The sequence below is a fragment of the Gymnoscopelus braueri genome (genome assembly GCF_963280865.1).
Source record: "Gymnoscopelus braueri genome assembly, chromosome: 18".
Taxonomy (NCBI): domain Eukaryota; kingdom Metazoa; phylum Chordata; class Actinopteri; order Myctophiformes; family Myctophidae; genus Gymnoscopelus; species Gymnoscopelus braueri.
In genome coordinates this window covers 43,364,344-43,383,649 of record NC_137618.1, presented here as the reverse complement: position 1 = coordinate 43,383,649, position 19,306 = coordinate 43,364,344, and the positions used below count along the sequence as shown (strand labels likewise).

The following is a 19,306-nucleotide window of genomic DNA, read 5'->3' as shown; positions in this document are numbered from 1 at the left end:
TGATTGAATACTTTATTTGCAGTTGGCAAAAAAAAGCACAGGAAAGTACAGTTCAATACAAGGTCTCCTAAGGATTATACCCAAGAAAGCACTATGGCTTGTTTCCATTGGGGTCCTGTGTACTCAATTCATCGAAACATTTAATGACAGACAGATATACAATACTATGCAAAAACATCATATACCTGTCTATAATGACGACAGAGTGGGAGTGTAACTATGTTGTGTGTGTTTGACTCCTTAAAGATGGAAAACTGGTGAACAAACCTTTTGGACAGCACCCAGTTTAGCCTGCATAGATTTGATTGGAAAAAGACAGGCAGGGCTATGTGATGTGTGTGATGGGAATCAATGATTAAGTGAGAGATGTGAGATGAATTAGGATGCGTGTGTGTGTGTGTGTGTGTGTGTGTGTGGGGGGGGGGGCTGAACCAACCCAAGGCGTATTTGCTTTGTGAGAATTTGGCCCCAGGTCAAATCGATTTGATGACCCGTGCTGTAGAAGAATCTCATTAGCTGCTTTGTGAAGCTGGACAGCTCTAAGCATCTCTGTTCTATTACAGTGGTTCTCAAATTATATATATTTTTATGTCAAGGACCCCCAAATTAATATGTATTTGGCTGCGGCCCGCTGACACCAGGGACCCCCATACAAGATTTGTGTTGTTAAAATGTTATAAATTATTCCAAAATGTCAATTTATTTTATTATAAAAAAAGAAAAGCTGACAAAACGGGCTCAGTTAAAATGTAGAAAACATCTCATTATGTAAGTTATGTAAGAACCCAGGTCATGCACTTCATTGTAATTCATCTTAATTGTGATTCTTTAGTGTAACCATAGCATGTTGTTAATACTACAAACTCGTTGCCACCCTAGGCCCAGTTTGACACGGGTCTTCATTTGCATACAGTAGGGTTACGTTTCAGTCCCAATGGGAGGTACATTGTTGGGTAATATAGCCCATATTTTAGTTATGAACATTTATTAAGACTACAGTAACAGACACACTGATGCAAATGGAGGATTTTGACTTTCAGAGATGTTCATTAAAATGTAACCTGAAGTAAAATGGCTCTCCCATGTGGCAGCATTTATAACTCAAACATTATCGTTGCTGTCGGGTGGAAACCTCATATGTCCAAAACTGTTACTCAAATTCAGGATTCAAAAAAAAAAAAATGGGGGAAAAATAGCAGATCTACAAGCTCAAAATGTGTCGCAATGCAACACGTTTTGAGCTTGCAGATCGGGTATTTTTGCTACTTTTGTGTGACCCTGTAGTAGTATGACGACAGTAATTTACAAAAAAACATAAAAAGAGTCTGTGTCAAACGTACAGAATAACATCTTCAGTCAGGAGTCATCTGGGGAACGAGGTGCTGATAGAACTGACTCGTCTCCTCAAAATAAAATAGGACATGTTTATTCCTGTGCCTCCTGACACTTTATTACTTGGAAAAGTGACTATCAAACTGCATTTAAATTGACACACAAAAACATGAATAAAACGGAAACCAAAATATTCAAATATACATATTGCATTGAAACCATATTTATTGTCTTGACTGTACTCAAAAAATACAATGTATTGTCACAGTTTTATAAATCATTCAGTATGTTATTATATACAGTAATATTCACAATTTTGGTTTCAGAAGGTTTTCAACCCATGAGCTATATATAAAAAAATATTCTATCAGGTTTTAAATCAACATAAAAAAAAAATACACTAGCTTCATGTTAGGCAATTTTACTAAATGAAAGAAATTAAACTAAATAATTGCATCAACAACTTGCTCTTAAATCTAAGATTGAAGCAGTACTCTTGCGAAAACGGGATGAAAAAGCCATGTGTGAACGTTGAATACATTTACAAATATTCAACATCTGATCTGGTAACCATAGTTAACCACTTACGCCCAATACGCTTTGTCGTACCCCAAATAGCAAAAATAGCCAATCTACAACACGTCACGATTTCAACTATTTTTGAAATTCACCTATACAACATGATTCCCATATTAGGGATTAGGCCATGACTAATCCCTATGCCTAATATCTCGGTACAGTGACCCTACTGTACCAATGCCGCCATTACTTCTGTGGGCTGATGCAAAGATGCACAATAGACCGATAACATCAAAGAATAACTGAAGATATAAAATGTGTCATAATAATAGCAGCAGCTCAGTGAAATCTCAGTCCCTTCGTGAGCCATTTTAGAAGTGCACAGTAAGTGAACAGCTCCGCACAGTACTATGATGAAAGGTAGTGTAATTTAACAAGCAAATTCAGAAAAAAGCAAAAATCTGGAATTTAAAATGTAAACACAATTACTGTATGTATGTATACATTTGTCCTAATAGGTTTAACAGGTAGGAAACTGACCCCAATGGCAGAAATAACTAAAGCAACTGTACAATCCCAGACTTATTCTAATGAATAAAACATCATTTTAACAAATCTGTATTAATACAATATATTTGGCACATGTGCTCTTGTAGACACTAACCTACTGGTTGACAATGTCAATTAAGATATTTGAAGCAAATGACTAAGTTGATGCCATTAATCTTTACTGTAACTCAGACACCATTATTATTACCACTCTCTGTCAGGAGAGGGCGCACAACGGATCTAAAACTTACATATTATATAGCTTTAAATTGTTAATGAAGCCATAAATCCATGACAGACTCCATCAAATTGATTTGAACCAGAATGGAGCATTAGTTACAGTAGTAAAGCTAAAAAAAAAAAAAAAAACATTTGTTAGTCGTACCTCAAAGTTAATATTGACACACAAATGTCTGCCACCCAGCCCGTGTCAGAAAAAAACTGTTATCATATGTCAGTTTAGCTGCTGAAGCTAACAAATTATTTGCTTTTAGGAAAATGCCTTGCATTTTCCCCATTCTTATTTGTTAATCAAGAGAGCATTGTATTCAACGTAATCAAATAATTCATACAAATCAACAAAAAGAAAACCGGTGTAATAAGCGTTTCACAGCACCGTAAGAGTACCAGTGCGTCAAGACGTACCTCTTGGCCAGCGTACAGTACCAGGACTTTTCTCTTTTCCACCTTTAGATCAATGAATGTAAAAACCCGCTCAGAAAAATGTATCTTTTAAATGCCCTTACAAAGCCGTTACAGTGCAGTTAAGTAGTACCAACTGTTCAAGTACCGTAAACCCTGAATTAACCCATGTGGTTATTACTTTGCGACACATTCGTTTATCGCGCTGATATTCAGAAGCCAAAATCAGAAACCCACTGGTTATTATTATTATTATTGGCTGAACAGGGGTGAATGCTACGCATGCAAGTTTATTTTGTCTATCATGTCATTTTATCTGAATAAAGAAGGCACTGGAGCAACTCGGTGATTGGAGCCTTTTTCTTTAACCCATTAAAACCGGGAACGTCTTTTTAGATTTGAGCTATATACAGTACATCTGCTATTTTTGAACATTTTTTAAAGTGTTTTTTTTTAAAACAATTCTTCTATTCTGAGCGTCCCTGGCACAAAACATTTTCAGATGGGGGTCCGCCAAATACATATAATTTTGGAGGTCCTTGGCACAAAAACGTTTGAGAACTACTGATACAGAATCAGCCTCAAGTCTTAATGGGTTAATATGGAACAGGGTGGAGCAAGGCAAAAACGTTTGGATTCAATGTCAGATTACATCTTCGTCAGGTCAAGACATGATGAAGATGTAATCTGAAATCAAAACGTTTTTGCCTTGCACCCTGTTCTATAATAAAGAAAAAGGCTCCAATCATACGAGTTGCTCCAGTGCCTTCTTCATTCAGCTATAGGCGTCTTGCTCCTGAGATGCACCCTTTATTGGTGTCATTTTTATCTGTTAGCCCTCCTGTTGTAGTGGATCTTGCGTTGGTGCAGCTCCTCCAGAACCCGGGCCCTGAACTGGGTCCAGTCCTCGTCCTGGTACTGCTGGAGGCCCAGGGCCACGTGGAGCTCAGGAGAGTCGCTCCGCAGGAACGGGTTGTACGTCTTCTCCTCCCCGATGGTGGAGGGACTCTGAAAACCAGAAGTAGGGGTGCAACAGTTAATCGAACAAATCGATTTGATCGATTATAAAGAAATATATATATATATATATATATATATATCGTCTCCGTATTTTAACTTTTTGTGTTTTTTCGTAATTTAATGCCCTACCCATACTACAGTGTCACACAAAAGCATCAAAAGTAGCAGATCCACAAGCTCGAAACGCAGCGTGAAGCGACAGGTTATGAGCTTGTAGATCTACTACTTTTGATGCTTTTGAATTTGAATCCTGAAAAGTAACAGTTTTGGACATGAGGTTTCCACCTGACAGATATATATCAATTGAAATAAAAATTATCTTGGAGGTGGGGTGGGGAATTCGCTATTTTTATTTCACTTTTTTTTTTTTTTTAATAACGAAAATAGCCGAGCTTGTAGATCCACTATTTTAGCAATTTTTGTGCAACACTGTTGTACGACAAAGCATAAAATCGGTTAGAATTACAATTGTTTTCGCGTCCATTCGTTGATATACAAAATAAATCAAATTATCAATGAAAAGTAGTCGATAGATTAGAATAATCGGCAAAAAAAGAATGGATAGTTGCAGGCAGCCCTAAACCAAAGCACGTGAATGAGCACTCCTGCAAAATTGAACTCCTACAATCATGTAGCGTCCCTCTCTACTGATCTCAACAAATCGCTGTTGTTGGGCAGAAACCTCGGATCTCCACATATTCTAACTTGTTTCCCGTAAATGAACGTCCTACTTGATCATCCAACAGCTTCACACAAAAGCATCACGCCTCGCGCCGCGTTTCGAGCTTGTAGATCTCCAACTTTTGCTATTTTTGAATTTGAATCCTGAAAAGTAACAGTTTTGTACATACAAGGTTTCCTCCACCCGACAGAGACGAAATAAGCAATTGGTCAAATCCCTTGTTTACAGGGTGGATTTGTGGCAAACACCACCAAGGTCCTGGACTCCTGGTAAATGAAACACACAGCTTTGCATCTCTATTCCCTCGCTGCTACACACCTAATCAAGTATTTTCTGTGTGTGTGTGTCCTGCGGTCCGTGTTACTGCCAACCTCTGGGGAGGGTGTAGTAAGTAGTCAACCTCATGCCTCCACCAGCACACGTGGAGTCAGTCACCAGCCGCTTCTTCTTTTTACCCGACAGCGAGGAGTTTCCCCCGGGAGAATGAAAGGCATGCAGAGGTTCACCACTGTTCTACGGCCTCCCGCTATGCTCCCGCCGCCAGGAATTTGACCCAGACCTCTGTGGTGGTAGTGAGCTATCTCTACACACCACCCATATTTTAAACCACTTAAACCCTCCATTATACTTCAGTTGGCCCGGGGTCCCCCAAGGGTCTATACAAATTGCTTGGTCCCCTTCTTTTTTTCCTCTACACCAAATCTCTTTGCCTGAAAATAGCCGATCTACAAGTTATAGTTAAAGGGATACTTCACTTTCGGGCCGGGGACACATTTAAAAAATATATAAAAAATAAATGAAAAAAGTTATGGAAAATTCATGGCCCCCTCACGCATTAGTAGGACACTCTAATGCGTGAGGGGGCCATGAATTTTCCATAACTTTTTTCATTTATTTTTAATATATTTTTTAAATGTGTCCCCGGCCCTAAAGTGAAGTATCCCTTTAAAGTTGTACAATGCAGAATCACAAATAACGGATTTTTAGCAACCTCTGCTGGTCACTACCGTCACTGCATACAATTTCCCTAGTCCTCGATTACCCAGAATTCCATTCGTTTTCACCGGAAGCCGGAAGCGTTTCAAAAAGCGATCTTTTAATTGTTTTATACTATCTACGGATCGTTTCTCTTAGCCAGTGGAGCATTAGTTACCATGAGCTGTGCTTTCTTTTTTTTTTTTTTGATCTTCCAATCCTACATTATCTTAAAATCAGCGTGAGGTTCCTTTTTGTTAATAGCGCGGTAGTTCCTGGCCAAACAGGAAACCGTTGCGGTAGTTCCTGAGGACGTCGGCCACGACGTCATGACGTTGGCCAGGAACGTAATTTTCCCGGGAAAGTCCCCCCCGTACACGTTCAATAGAAAATATCTAAATAAAAGGCTTCCGGGGGTGAAATTCACGGAGTGGGTGTTGTGAAACTTTTGCCACTCGCAAAAGATATACAATTTAACTTTAGTTTTGTTGAAAACGTTACCTAGTATTACTTTAACTAAAACTAACAAAAACTAGAAAATATTTATATATATTTATTTTATATATTTATCTGTGGAACAGAGTCAAACTAAATGTAATGCCTCAACTCCTACAATTCCAAGTGCTTGTCAGGGTGGGGGGTCCCCAGTTCAAATATGATTATTTTGGGGGGTCGCACTCTGAAAGGTTTGGGAACTCCTGCCACTTTCTTTGAACATTTCTGAATTGATTTCACCCAGTTTTAGCCCTTACACTGAATTTTCTACGATATTCTGTGCTGAATATCAATACAGACTAAGGCTGTGGTGGTTCTCAAACTCTTCCCCCCAAATAAATGAATATGTATTTGGAGTGTGAAAGCACAGTGAGCAGAACTGAGGAATTCATTCTGACAGCAGATACGCTGTGGTCCTGTGATAAGCTGTTTCTTCACCAGGTGTTGTTAGCCAATGTGATGAAAAGCAACTTGTTGCAGGAGAAGAATAACAATGACAGCAGATCCTTCTCACCGTGCACAGCTTCTGGCCTCGCTGCTGCGTGACCCACTGGTATTTGTTCTCCCTGGCAGTGTTGCGTGGCTCCACCTCGGCAGCAAACAGCAGATTATCCTCAGCATACTCGTGGCCTGTGGACAGTATAGGGAGTTCCAGACGTGCATGCATGCACACGCACGGACACACACAGACAGACAGACACACAATCCTTTCAGTATTGATTGATTTATGAATGAGGTCAAGAACGCCGTCTTTATCACTAATGCTGCGTTCACTTCACACTAGTGGCGACAAATACTAGTGGAGATGCAGCAGAAGTTTTGCTCAAGCCACACAGCGTAAAATGGAAAAGCGTCAGAGAACCGATTAGATTGGCTATAATTAGTTTTTCTGACTAAAATGAAAGGTTGCAGACGCTTCATAAAATGTCGAATAATCTGATTGGTTGGGAAGATGAGGTAAGCTCCGCTACCACGGAGATGCACAGGACCACATTGACCTTGTTTACATTTTGTATGAATTGTATGAAGACAGTATGAATGCTTAAATCTCAGAACGTTGTGAGACGCACAGTGCGAGGCGTCGCATGACACTTGTCGCTCCAAGCATAAATTGGCCTTTAGTGTGAATGCTGCATAACTTCTCCCTCTCTTTTTCACTCACACAAACAGCAAAGAGTTAACCCCCCCACATTAGAGTCACTCACGTCACCACGTACAATCTCTAACCCGATCACCACGCACGCACGCACGCACACACGCACACCTACCCGGCCACAGTAGCGTGTCATCACTCAAGGCTCCAACACTGTCTAGAGATGACAGCATGGTCGGGGCAGAGCCCTCGAACATCCTGCCTGGAAACACAAGAACATGATGGGAATGTCACAACAACAACACACAATCTAGGCCAGGGCAGGGGCTCTCAAACATTTTCATGTCAAGGACTCCCAAATTGACATGTATATGGCCGTGGACCCCCATCTGAAAATGTTTTGTGCCATGGACCCCCAGAAGAAAATATTTACGGTATGTAAGAAACATTTTTGATATTTTTCTAAAATTCTCAAAAATAGCATATGTACAAGCTTGTACATCTGCATTTTTGAATAGCCAGAGTATAAATGGATAAAGTGATTAAAATGATTGTGATGCTGTATTAACACATTTAGCTGGGGAACTCCTGGAACCCCCCCCCCCCCCCCCAGGACCCCAGACCCCACTTTGAGAACCACTGATCTAGGGTTGCAACTATTTTATTAGCGATTATTCTAACCATTACTTTTCTGATTAATTCTCTCAGTGCCAATGAAATACACTGAGGGCATTCAGAAAAAACTCGGGATAACTCGGGGCTTGGCACTGAGAGAGTTAATCGAATAATCGAGATGCAGGTTTTTTTGTTTTATATCAAGGAATCGATTAACCACTTAATTCCTAGTAGTTTATAATTGTCACACAACGGTATTTTTCAGTAATACCGAAAATTGACGATCTGCAAGCTCATAATAACACGCTGCGTTGCGACGCTTGTAGATTGGCTATTTTCCCAGAATTGTTTACTAATTATGACATGGCCAGAATAGGATGCTAAAAAAACAAAACAAAAAAACAATGCTGTAATGAATTAAATGTCCAATTGTTCTCTGTATTAGGATAAAGGAATAGATAACACACTCCTACTCCTCCAATACCTTTAAGTAGGACCAAATTCCTGTCATTCTGAGAAAGCTTTGCCACTTTAGGATGGATCTCCTGCTCTGAGATGCTTGATAAATACTCAGCCAGTTCTTCACATGGCCTCTAGGGGGACTGGCCTCATGCACTACATCATGACCAAATAGAGCGTGGTGGTAGCAGTATCTTAGAGCAATGCAATAAGGGATTATAAATGCTCTAATGCCTGTCTTGCAACTCACAGCATGTGTAAAGCCGGGGTGCATGTGGCTTCTTCCTTGTGTTCTTTGTGTTTTAGCAGGTAGTAAACAGACACTTGCATGGATTAAAGCAAAATAAAATATACTCAAGCCACACACACTTGCGCTGTGTTTCCTAAACAATCAGCACAATATGTAGAATTATCATGTTTTGGCAGCCATACAGCCAACCAGCTGAAGAAATTGTAGATTGAGGCTTTAACCTCCTTTTAAGCTTTTATGAAATCATATCTGAGATCATTAGGATTTTTCTGGAAGATTGAACATGCATTCTATTGCTAGTTTGACCACTTCAAATACGCTTAAATTTTAAAATAATGAACAACCATAAATAGGCTATCTACAAGCGTACAGCACGTCACAGTGTTGACGTGCTGCAGCCTATTTCCGGTGCATGACACGCTGCTATAGACGACATGCTGAGTTCTATGGAATCCAGATGACTGAAATCGGTCGTGGCGACTGAGAACTTTAACCCATGCATGGTCATGTGACTGCTGAAAACACATGTCAAGTGGGGGGTGCTCTTCCACTGATAGCTGAAATATTTTTGAACTGCTAGCACTCAACGGTCTGGAGCCTAAGTGGCCTTTTAGCTTTGAGAACAAGACACGCCTCCATGCTTTTTCACCAGGAAAAAAAACAACAACAACACTGACAGTACTACTTGAGACCATTAGATTGCTGTCGAAAAGCTGCCGACCCCAAAGTCCCTCAGTGTGGTCATGAATGTGGAGGCGAGGAAGTTTGTGTGTTTGTGTCTGTGTGTCTGTGTGTCTGTGTGTCTGTGTGTTGTGTGTGTGTGTGTGTGTGTGTGTGTGTGTGTGTGTGTGTGTGTGTGTGTGTGTGTGTGTGTGTGTGTGTGTGTGTGTGTGTGTGTGTGTGTGAAAGAAGGAATGATCTCCTAAGTCATAACTTCAAATCAATATCCTGATTATTTAAAAAAAAAAAGTTTTAAAAAAACGCTGCAAATCGTTTTCAAAATTTTTGTACGCCACCATTGTGCAACAAAGTATAAAATAGTGGTTAGGTGGTTAATCAGCCTAATCAATTTAGTTGATTAGAAAAAAATCTATTTTGATTTTTTTTTTGCTCACCGCATCCCGACAGGAACACCATGTCTCCAGAGAACAGACTGCAGGGCCCTCCGAGGGCCTGTCCGTCCAGCAGGTAGATCATGTGTCCCACCGTGTGTCCAGGAGTGAACAGAGCCTTGAAGTGCATGTGGCCGACGGTGACCGTGTCCTTGTGTGAGAGGGGACTGGACAAGCACAACACAAAGACAAGAGGGAGGGGGTTCAGTTAGGCCTGTCACAATCATTACATAATGGCCTAATTGCAATTATTTAATATATTATATCAATGAATATATTAATATTAATTGCATATTAATAATCGTCGAAAAATGCGTTTTCAAACATTTTCCAAAAAATTGCAGATCTACAAGCAACGTGTTGGGATGCGACACGTTGTGAGCTTGTAGATCTGCTATTTCCACAGTTTGAGAAACAGTTTGAAAGTATAAAGTTATTAAATATGTCCGTCATGTCTTTGTATATTCAAAGGATTTGGCATATCTGTGCAAATTTTGTTTACTTAAGCATAAAAGCCAGACAGAATCGTCAAGTAAAATGTCATAATGGTGACAGCTCTAGGTTCATTGTCCATGTTTGGCCATGAGGCACAAATAATGGTTTCATCATTCAACAAAACTGTTGAAAATAGCCAGCTGTTTGCCCCAAACATGGAATGCATGTATTCTAGCCAGTCCACCATTAGGTCAGAATTTCCACTGGCACACAAGATATCTACTGGGCAGACTGCCATGGAACTTGCTGAGCGCATTCATGCAGAATGATACGATTGTCTGAAGCTAATCTCGCTAACCGCTGGACCACATTTCTTGGACACACACTGCCAGTAGGGCTATCTTAACCTCCATAACAATGTTTAACTTTAATTGTATAATGGATGTCAAAGGGGCTTGGATCGGGGCTGAAACCTTGCCCATATTTGGTCTTACATCACAGGCTGGCCACAAGAAGACCAAGAACCACATTGAAGCCACACCGGATCCTATGTGGATCCCTAGATCCACATTATTATTATCATTATAATTGTATTTATTATGGTACTTTAATTAATTTGCCTGTGGTTTTGTTGACATTTTGTGCTGGTCCTTGAATATAAAATATAATATATATTTGTTTACTCCACTCATGATAGCAGTCAGTGTGGTAGTCGGTTCACACAACTAGCAGAGCTTTTAGACTTCATGTGGTTTGGATATTATCAGGCCTACAGTATTAGCACAACACCCCGCCGTTTGTTCATAGTTAAGACATGTGACCGTGGAAAAATGAACTGAGCATATCGTCTCTGTCCAAAACTGTTACTTTTCAGGATTCAAATTCAGGATCTGCTACTTTTGATACTTTTGTGTGACTCTGATGATCAAGTGGGGTGTTCATTTAGAAAAAAACACAAAAGGTTAGAATAAGAGGTTTCTGCCCGACAGCGGCGATATACCATGACAGAGCTGATCACAACGCTACACTAGCCGTGCGTGACGTTATGCGTGAATAGTCTTTTTCCCAGTGGGGGATGATCAGAGAAGAAAGTCTCAGTGATTATTAATCTATTGCTTTTTCGTTTAATTAAAACAAAATCAAGAAGCGCTCACAACAGATCACAATGATCAAATCCTTTATTCACTGTTGCACCCCTACTGATATATCGTTGCTGTCGGGCAGAAACCTCCTATCTCCATATTCAAACCTTTTGTGTTGTTTTTTTCGTAAATTAACGCCCTGCTTGATCATACTACAGCGTTATAGTCATACAAAAGTATCAAAAGCAGCAGATCTGCAAGCTCGAAACAAGGCGCGAAGCGACATGTTTTGAGCTTGTAGATCTGCTACTTTTGCTGGCTTTGAATTTGAATCCTGAAAAGTAACCATTTTTGGAAATATGAGGTTTCCACCCGACAGCGACGATATAGTACGTATTATGGCACAGTGTATACGGCAGCCTGGGACTTACTGTGTGAGGCCAGGGATGTTATCAGTTGCATTTCCATAAACCGGGCACGAACTGTGGAGCTTTTTCAGCCCTTTGTTTCCCCCACTGTGGTCCCTGAGAAAAGAAAAGTATTACCATGACACAAAATATGAGCCATTATCAGTGTGTGAAAGGCAAGGCAAGGCAGTTTTATTTGTATAGCACATTTCAATAACAAGGCAATTCAATGTGCTTTACACAAACATCCGTGCGGACTCTTTCAAGTCCGCACTGAAGAGACACTTGTTTACTCAGCCTTTTGGCAAATAGTTTGTTTATGTTTTGTATTGTAAAGCGTCCTTGGGTTTTTGAAAGGCGCTATATAAATTCAAGTTATTATTATTATTATTATTATTAAGCAAAAGAAACACAATTATACAAAAAAAATAACAGATACAGTTATGGTGCAGAAGAGAAAGGAAAAAAAGGAAAACGGAAAATTTACTCAATCAAAGGCAGTGGCAAACAGAAAGGTCTTTAGTTGTGTTTTAAAAGAAGTAAGAGTGGCAGCAGACCTGCACTTTCCTGCGAGTTTGTTCCAGATATGTGGTGCATAAAAAACTAAATGCTGCTTCCCCACGCTTATCTTTGGTTTTAGGGGCAGAAAGCAGATCTTTCCCAGATGACCTGATAGATATGAGGTCATCTTTATACAGTACATGCATCCATCCACTAATGCATGCATGCCAATGCGTGCACATTTCTGTCATATTTCACATAATTCCTTCCCTCGGGCCCTCCTTTTACCCACCCACCCTTGTCGCTCGCAAGTTCACTGTGGAATTTGCTAATAGCCCTGAACGTTCTTTACATTAACCCTGACGTCCCTATTTTAGGCATGTCATTATAGGCGAAAATTCTCAAAAAGAGCCTAGACCTATTACACACAACATAATAATTCATCCTTAATCGTATGACGGTGTCGGGCTTAAGTGGTTAAAATGTACAGCACGCAGACTGCACAGTATCATACTAGAGCAGTGGTTTTCAACCCTTTTCATATCAAGGTCCATTATTTATTCGGCATTTGAGCCATGGACCACATTTGATGAGATTTAGCCTCTCAGACCCAAGACTTAGAATATTGTGTTGTCGTTGGATAAGATTGTGTCCACAATACCATGCTGTATTGATGTTGGTACTATAGGAGAGATAACAGGCAAACGTTGATCAAAATAACAATGATTCTACATTCTCTAATTGTGTAGACTTCTTGTAAATTAAGTAATGCAAATGTTTAACAATAGTTTAACTCTTGAGAGCTTAAAATGAAACCAAATGGATCCGTAAGGTTTTTTTTTTTTTTGGTTTCATTTTACGCTCTCAAGATTTAAAGATCTAATAAGGGTCCATTTGGTTAACAACTCTCCATCATTCAGCTGGGGACCACCTGGGACCCCCTCAAGGACCACTGGTGGTCCCCGGACCACTGTACCAGAGGATGTTAGATGTAGATTCTACTCACCAGTGTTTGTGTGTGCAGAGGATTGCTTCTAACGCCGCCCCCTCTTCCTCGAGGACTGCCTACGGGGTTACAGAGGTTTGTTTAATCCTCGGCATCAAAAGCAGTTACACTGTGGCCTCCTGTGATCACAAGCTTAGTATAAAATCAACAGCTTTGAGCGTCAACAGTTGATTCAAGTATGCAGTATTGGAGAAGAGGGAAAAAAAACTAAAGAAAACAAAAAAATAAACATCTGACTGTAATGCGATCAGGTCAGCAGGGAACAGAAGCAGAAAAGTTGTATTAAATGATGATTATATACCTAGTAAAAGAACAAACAAGTCAATATATCACTGTGGACGGGTGGAGAATAAATTACACAGAAACTAGATCAGGACATTGACATAAGATGATAAATTCAGTACGCTACTATTGGCTCTGTAATGAAACATAACAAACAACAAAACAGGACTACAGCGAACATTAGAGGAACCCTGTCATTAGCAGAAAGAGCTGCCAAAAATGCCACTAGTATTTCAGTTAAAGTGATTTTACACAGTTAATGAAGTGTTATAATACTCATTTACAGTTTACTCTGTACCTCACTGATAGCAATTATGTCTTTGTGCTTTTTTTTTAATGCCAACTGGCTCCCCTTCACTTTACACAAACAAACATTAAAAGATGACATTTTTCTAGAATAGAATAAAATAGAGCAGGTATTTTAACAATATAAAAAGGTAGTCACCTCACCTGTACTCTTTGGGGATCTGCAGGATCTACCACCGCTGCCACGCTAGAGGCCATGTCAATCACAAGATAGCTGTAGTTATCAGACAGAACTGAGATGGGAATTATTTTAATCCCTGTGGAATAAAACAATATATAGATTAGATGGGTTACGAAGGTGAATGAATGGTCAGCACCGAGACTAAATGTTAAATATATGGATTGTGCATTCCAAAACATTAAAATCACATTTAAGCAGTGGTGTAGTGGAGATTTTTTTAACTGGGGGGGATGCTATTTTATTGACTCCGCATGAACGCGCATGCAAGTGCGCATGAATGCGCACAGAGACGCTCCAACCAGCATTATGAAATATTCAAGTAGTTTTAGTTAGAAATGTAAATTATTTGTTTCGTTTTTATTCAGTTTTAGTCTTTGTAACTTTTCCAATGAATGATCCACTATTTATAGAAGCTATGAAAGAAAGGTAGGATAATAGAATCCATAGGCCATTGCCCTGGCTAGACCAACGCATGCTACTGAATGGAGAGACCAGATGGGGGTTGGGTCTGATGGGGTGTGAAGTGGCTTTAACTGCTGGCTATTGTTTTCCTTAAGTAGCCTACCAATAACTAATCTGCAGGCTAAACTGCTACAGCGGTATTATCACACATGTAGCAGCGTGACAGTAGTATGGTAATGCAGTATCGCATGCTCCTGCTCAAAAGACTGGTGGAATGCCATGGTGGCGCCTGAAGCAAGCACTACACCCCTGCATTTAAGTCAATGAATAACAGGTTTCCTGACTGAGCGGGTGGCCATAGTAAATTAGTGTGGATTTAATCACAAAGATACATAACAACAGAGGGGCCTCTCTAATAGCATTAGAGCTTTTAAAAATTTGTAATGGGCATAAGTGGGGCGAAGAGATTTGTGTCCTGTCCTCTCCCGTTAGCCATAATCTGCTATGACATACTATTAGTGGCTATGTGTAGCCAGAAAGAATTATATTAATGCAACGCCTTTGTCTCCCTTCAGAACAAATTTAATTCATTAAAATCAACCCCCTGACCATGCATACCTCGCCACTTTATGTAAACAGTAGTACACAGTGCTAAAATGTTAATATATACAATGTAACAATCGTGGGTCTTGAGCTGTTTAGCTCAGCGGTCAAACTTTGTCATAGACAAACTTTTTCATGTCAAGGACCCACAAATTGATATGTATTTGGCCGTGGACCCCATCTAAAAAAATGTGCATGCCAGGGACCCCCAGAAGAGAAGATTTGTGCAAAAAAGTTTTCAAAATCTTCCAAACACTTTCAAGATATAAAAAAAAAAGCTCAACAATAGCAGATGTACAAGCTTGCAGCACGTCTGTGAGTTTGTACCCACTTTGAGAACCACTGTTTAGCTGTGTGCTCAATAATGCCCACAATCGTTACATTGTTGTTACATTGTTACAGTGGAACCAAGCAGTACCATTCAGCTCTGTGCACTGGGTTCTGGAGTGTCCGGAGGGAAACTGCTCACGGGCTTTCCTCATCTGCTGCTTGTAGTACATGTATCCCAGTCTGGTCCGGGTGTACAGCATGTACCTGCAGTGGGAAAATTACAACACGTTTTTTCACCCATTCAATCTGGGAACGCATAGTGTGTCATTTTCTACAAGCTCGTAGAGTGCCGCGCTACGAGCTTGTACATCTGCTATATATATTTGCAAATCTTTGAATGTATATGTTTTTTAAAGCGAACATTTTTAACTCAAAGCTTTGCTTCTGGGGATTCTACAATTATGTCTTATAAATCCATTTAAAAAAAAAAAAACTTATGTTGCTATAATATCAGTGGTACTCAAACTTTTTTCATGTCAAGGACCACCCAAAATGATATGTATTTGTCCATCTCAAAATATTTTGTTCCAGGGACCCCCAGAAGCAAAGATTTAAGTAAAAAATGTGTATATATATATATATATATATACACACACATTTTCATGTTTGTTTTCCTAAAATAGCAGATCTACAAGCTCATAGCGAGGCACTCAGTGCTATGAGCTTGTATATCTACTATTTTTGAATAGCCAAAGAAATCTAAAGTGACACAGATGCGTTCCCGGATTGGGTTAACAGCAGTGATTAAAAACATATGTATATATACCGCTTATATAACATGCATATAAAACGTCACAAATCGCAATGTGACATAGCTCTGTTTACACAATGCTGCACCCCCTCCAACTGTACATACTTTCCTACTTATGTTTTTCTTAAATTATTCTTATTATGTTTTGACACTTGCTTTGGTAATGTAAACGTAAGTTTTCTCATGCCAATAAAGCTCCTTTGAATTGAATTGATTCTCAAGGTGGGATCCGGGGGGTGGACCCCCAGCCCCAAGGGGTCTTTGAGGGGGATCCCAGGGGGTCCCCATGCTAAATGATTGATAGTATGGAAAGAACCAAATGGACCCTTATAGGTCTGTAACTGTTACAGATCCATTTGGTTCCATTTGTACACTCTCAGTGTTGTAGGGGTCTGTGGCCTAACTAATGCATGCAAAATCGGGGGTCCTTGGAAGTGTAAAAAGAACCATCATGGAGCAGAACACGTTTGGAACTGGAAGAAAAGCTGATAAATTATCTTTGTGAGGTTCTCTCCCTGATTGGATGATGGATATTTGTAATTTTAACCCATCTGAAAATGTATTTTGTGTTTGATAAAGAGCTGGAAAGATGGGGACACTCCTGTTACTGAACAAACACTCTATAGCAATGATTACTATTGAGAACCACGAGTGGGCACTTAGGGGTGGAGATAACTGGGCACCTGGACGAGTGGGCACCGGGATAACTGGGCACTAGGACGACTGGGCACTAAAGACATGTGGGCACCTGGACGAGTGTGCACCTGAATTAGGATTCGTGTCCACAAGTAGATTTAACTTTACATAGAAGGCTGCTTCGTTGTTGGTAAGTGATATTAAACCCACTGTTCTTTAAACCCCCAAACAACACAATAACGAGGTCAAAAGTGCAATAGGCCTATAAGAGTTTATTAATCAAAATAGTACTGAGATGTAAAAAAAAAAAAAAAAAAGCACATTATAACAGAGTTTCAAAGTAAAATAAGAGTGTATTTGCCAAAATAGAAGTACTGTTAAAAAATAGAAAAAATTGGGAAAATGGTAAAATACAGAAAAGAATTAAGGATACAAAATTAACCAAAACATTATCAAATGATCAATGTTAAGACAGATAACACAGCAAAACAGTACACTATAAAATGATAGAAAAAAATAGATAAATACTATTGTTCTATTTTTTAACAGTACTTCTATTTTGACAAACTCTTATATTGTAGGCTACTTATGACCTCGTTGTTGTGCTGTGTTTGGGGGTTTAAAGAACAGTGGGTTAAATATCACTTACCAACAAAAAACAACAATGCAGCATGCTATGTAAAGTAAAAAAAAAACAATTGTGGACACGAATCCTAATTCAGGTGCGCACTCGTCCAGGTGCCCACATGTAGTGCCCAGATAGTTTTGGTTCCCAGATGTCCTGGTGCCCCACTCTTCCAGGTGCCCACATGTCCCTAGTGCCCAGATGGTTTTGGTGCCCAGTTGTCCTGGTGCCCCACTCTTCCAGGTGCCCACATGTCCCTAGTGCCCAGATGGTTTTGGTGCCCAGTCCCCAGTTGTCCTGGTGCCCCACCACCTCTCCAGGTGCACCACTCGTCCAGGTGCCCACATGTCCCCTAGTGCCCACCTGTCTTTCTTGTATTCCAACAAGACAGTAACTGGGTCAGTATTTTCTCCATTGTGTATGTAGTATACGTATATATATAGGTGATGCTAGGCTAATGCATATAGGTCAATGACTACAATGACAACAACCAGAGCCTTATGGCTCTGACAACAACATCACAGCCATTCCTGCAGTGCGACAGATCGTTCTCTACTCACGCGATTCTGAACAGCGGTGTCTCGGTCCTCGCCATGGTGGTGGTGTTGTTCTTCCACAGTCTGCGGGCAGCTCGTCTTCCACAGCAGCGGCGGTACAAGCACCACACACCGCCTACAGATGAGAGGAGAACCACCACCACCAGCAGCGTGACTGGAGACCAGTCATACAGCGCCATGACGGGGTGGGCGGCCTCCGAGTCACGTGTTTACACTGCCGGGTGGAGAGGAGTGACGTGCCGCATAGACATAAAAAGGTAGACACATAGACCTGAAACATGACTGTCAGTGTCATATCATGACAGTCATGGCACAACTTCTTTGGGGTTTTGGAAATGTCTCTATTTACAAAAAGTGCTGACACCACGGCCATGGATGTAACAAGTTGAAACGCTTGGGTCTAAGTACCCGTATCTTCCGTATTGTTCACTAAAAAGCATTTTAATCCGATCGACGGCCATTTTCTCATAGAGTTATAATGTAACAGAGTGCGATACACCTCCCAATCGATAGGGTCACGTGGTTGAAAGCATATGAAGGACATTTTGAGAAAATGGCCACCAATCGGATTAAAATGCTTTTTGTTGAACAATACGGAAGATACGGGTATTTCAACTAAGGCGTTTTAACTACTTACATCCATGGCCGTAAGGTAAGCACTTTATATTTGAAATTTGAACGTTTACGTAGATGTACGGGTTGTAAATGGAGAAATTTCCAAACCCAGGACCAAGTTGCGCCATGACGCTTGTGACAGACGAGCGGCATGTGAACCATGGCTAGTTGACACCAAGCCCCCAGAACCGCGGTATAACGGTGAAGCTGCCGTCGCCTGGTGGTCATATCTGAGATAGCAATACTTCCGCATTTAAAACGTCTGAAACGCTAGTGCGCATGCTCTATTGGCTCCCATATTGGAGCCATTCCAAGGAAGATTTAGCCATTCCAGGAAGTAGAGGTACTTGGGTGCTTCATGCGCTCGTGAGTAACTTTCATTGAAATGAATAGCTGGGGGCGGGGCAGTCCGCCCTCCAGATATATTATAACTGAGTTATAATAAAGGTGTAGATTATAGTCTCATATATCACGTCTACTAAACGGAAACCAGCCAGAATCCAGAATCAAGGAATTGGACTAGTCGTTTTAGAATAATGATTTGAACATTGTCAGACCTAAATTTACCCCTCAATGTCTTTATCAGTCAATCAATCAATCAATCAATCAATCAATCAATCAATCAATCAACCAATCAATCAAAGTTTAGTTATAGCACATACAACAAGTGCAGTTCAATGTGCTTCACAGAATAGGTTTAAAATAAAGGAGGATACAAGAAATTAAAGGAAAGCATGTGAGGGGGAAAAAACTGAGCAGTTAGGTTAAATAATTTGGCATCAAGCCAAATAATAATCTGGATATGGTTTATCCTTACTTTCTTAACTGTAATCTACCTCTGGCA

At 40.2% G+C, this 19,306-nt stretch overlaps 1 protein-coding gene and 1 long non-coding RNA gene across 2 annotated transcripts in view; both read right to left on the bottom strand.

Moving 5' to 3' along the window:
• Positions 1-19,306, bottom strand: part of LOC308105620 — a 268,182-nt gene that overhangs the window by 17,895 nt on the left and 230,981 nt on the right. The gene's annotated exons all lie outside the window — the stretch shown is intronic.
• On the bottom strand, positions 1,552-18,006 carry pnkd (PNKD metallo-beta-lactamase domain containing). The gene is made up of 9 exons (XM_080456997.1): positions 17,851-18,006; positions 15,367-15,482; positions 13,907-14,019; positions 13,175-13,233; positions 11,692-11,784; positions 9,747-9,910; positions 7,483-7,569; positions 6,729-6,844; positions 1,552-4,050 (listed from the first exon to the last, which is right to left on the bottom strand). Exons 1-9 carry the CDS (start codon positions 17,883-17,885, stop codon positions 3,868-3,870), a joined length of 966 nt encoding a protein of 321 aa, XP_080313123.1. The 5' UTR covers positions 17,886-18,006; the 3' UTR covers positions 1,552-3,867.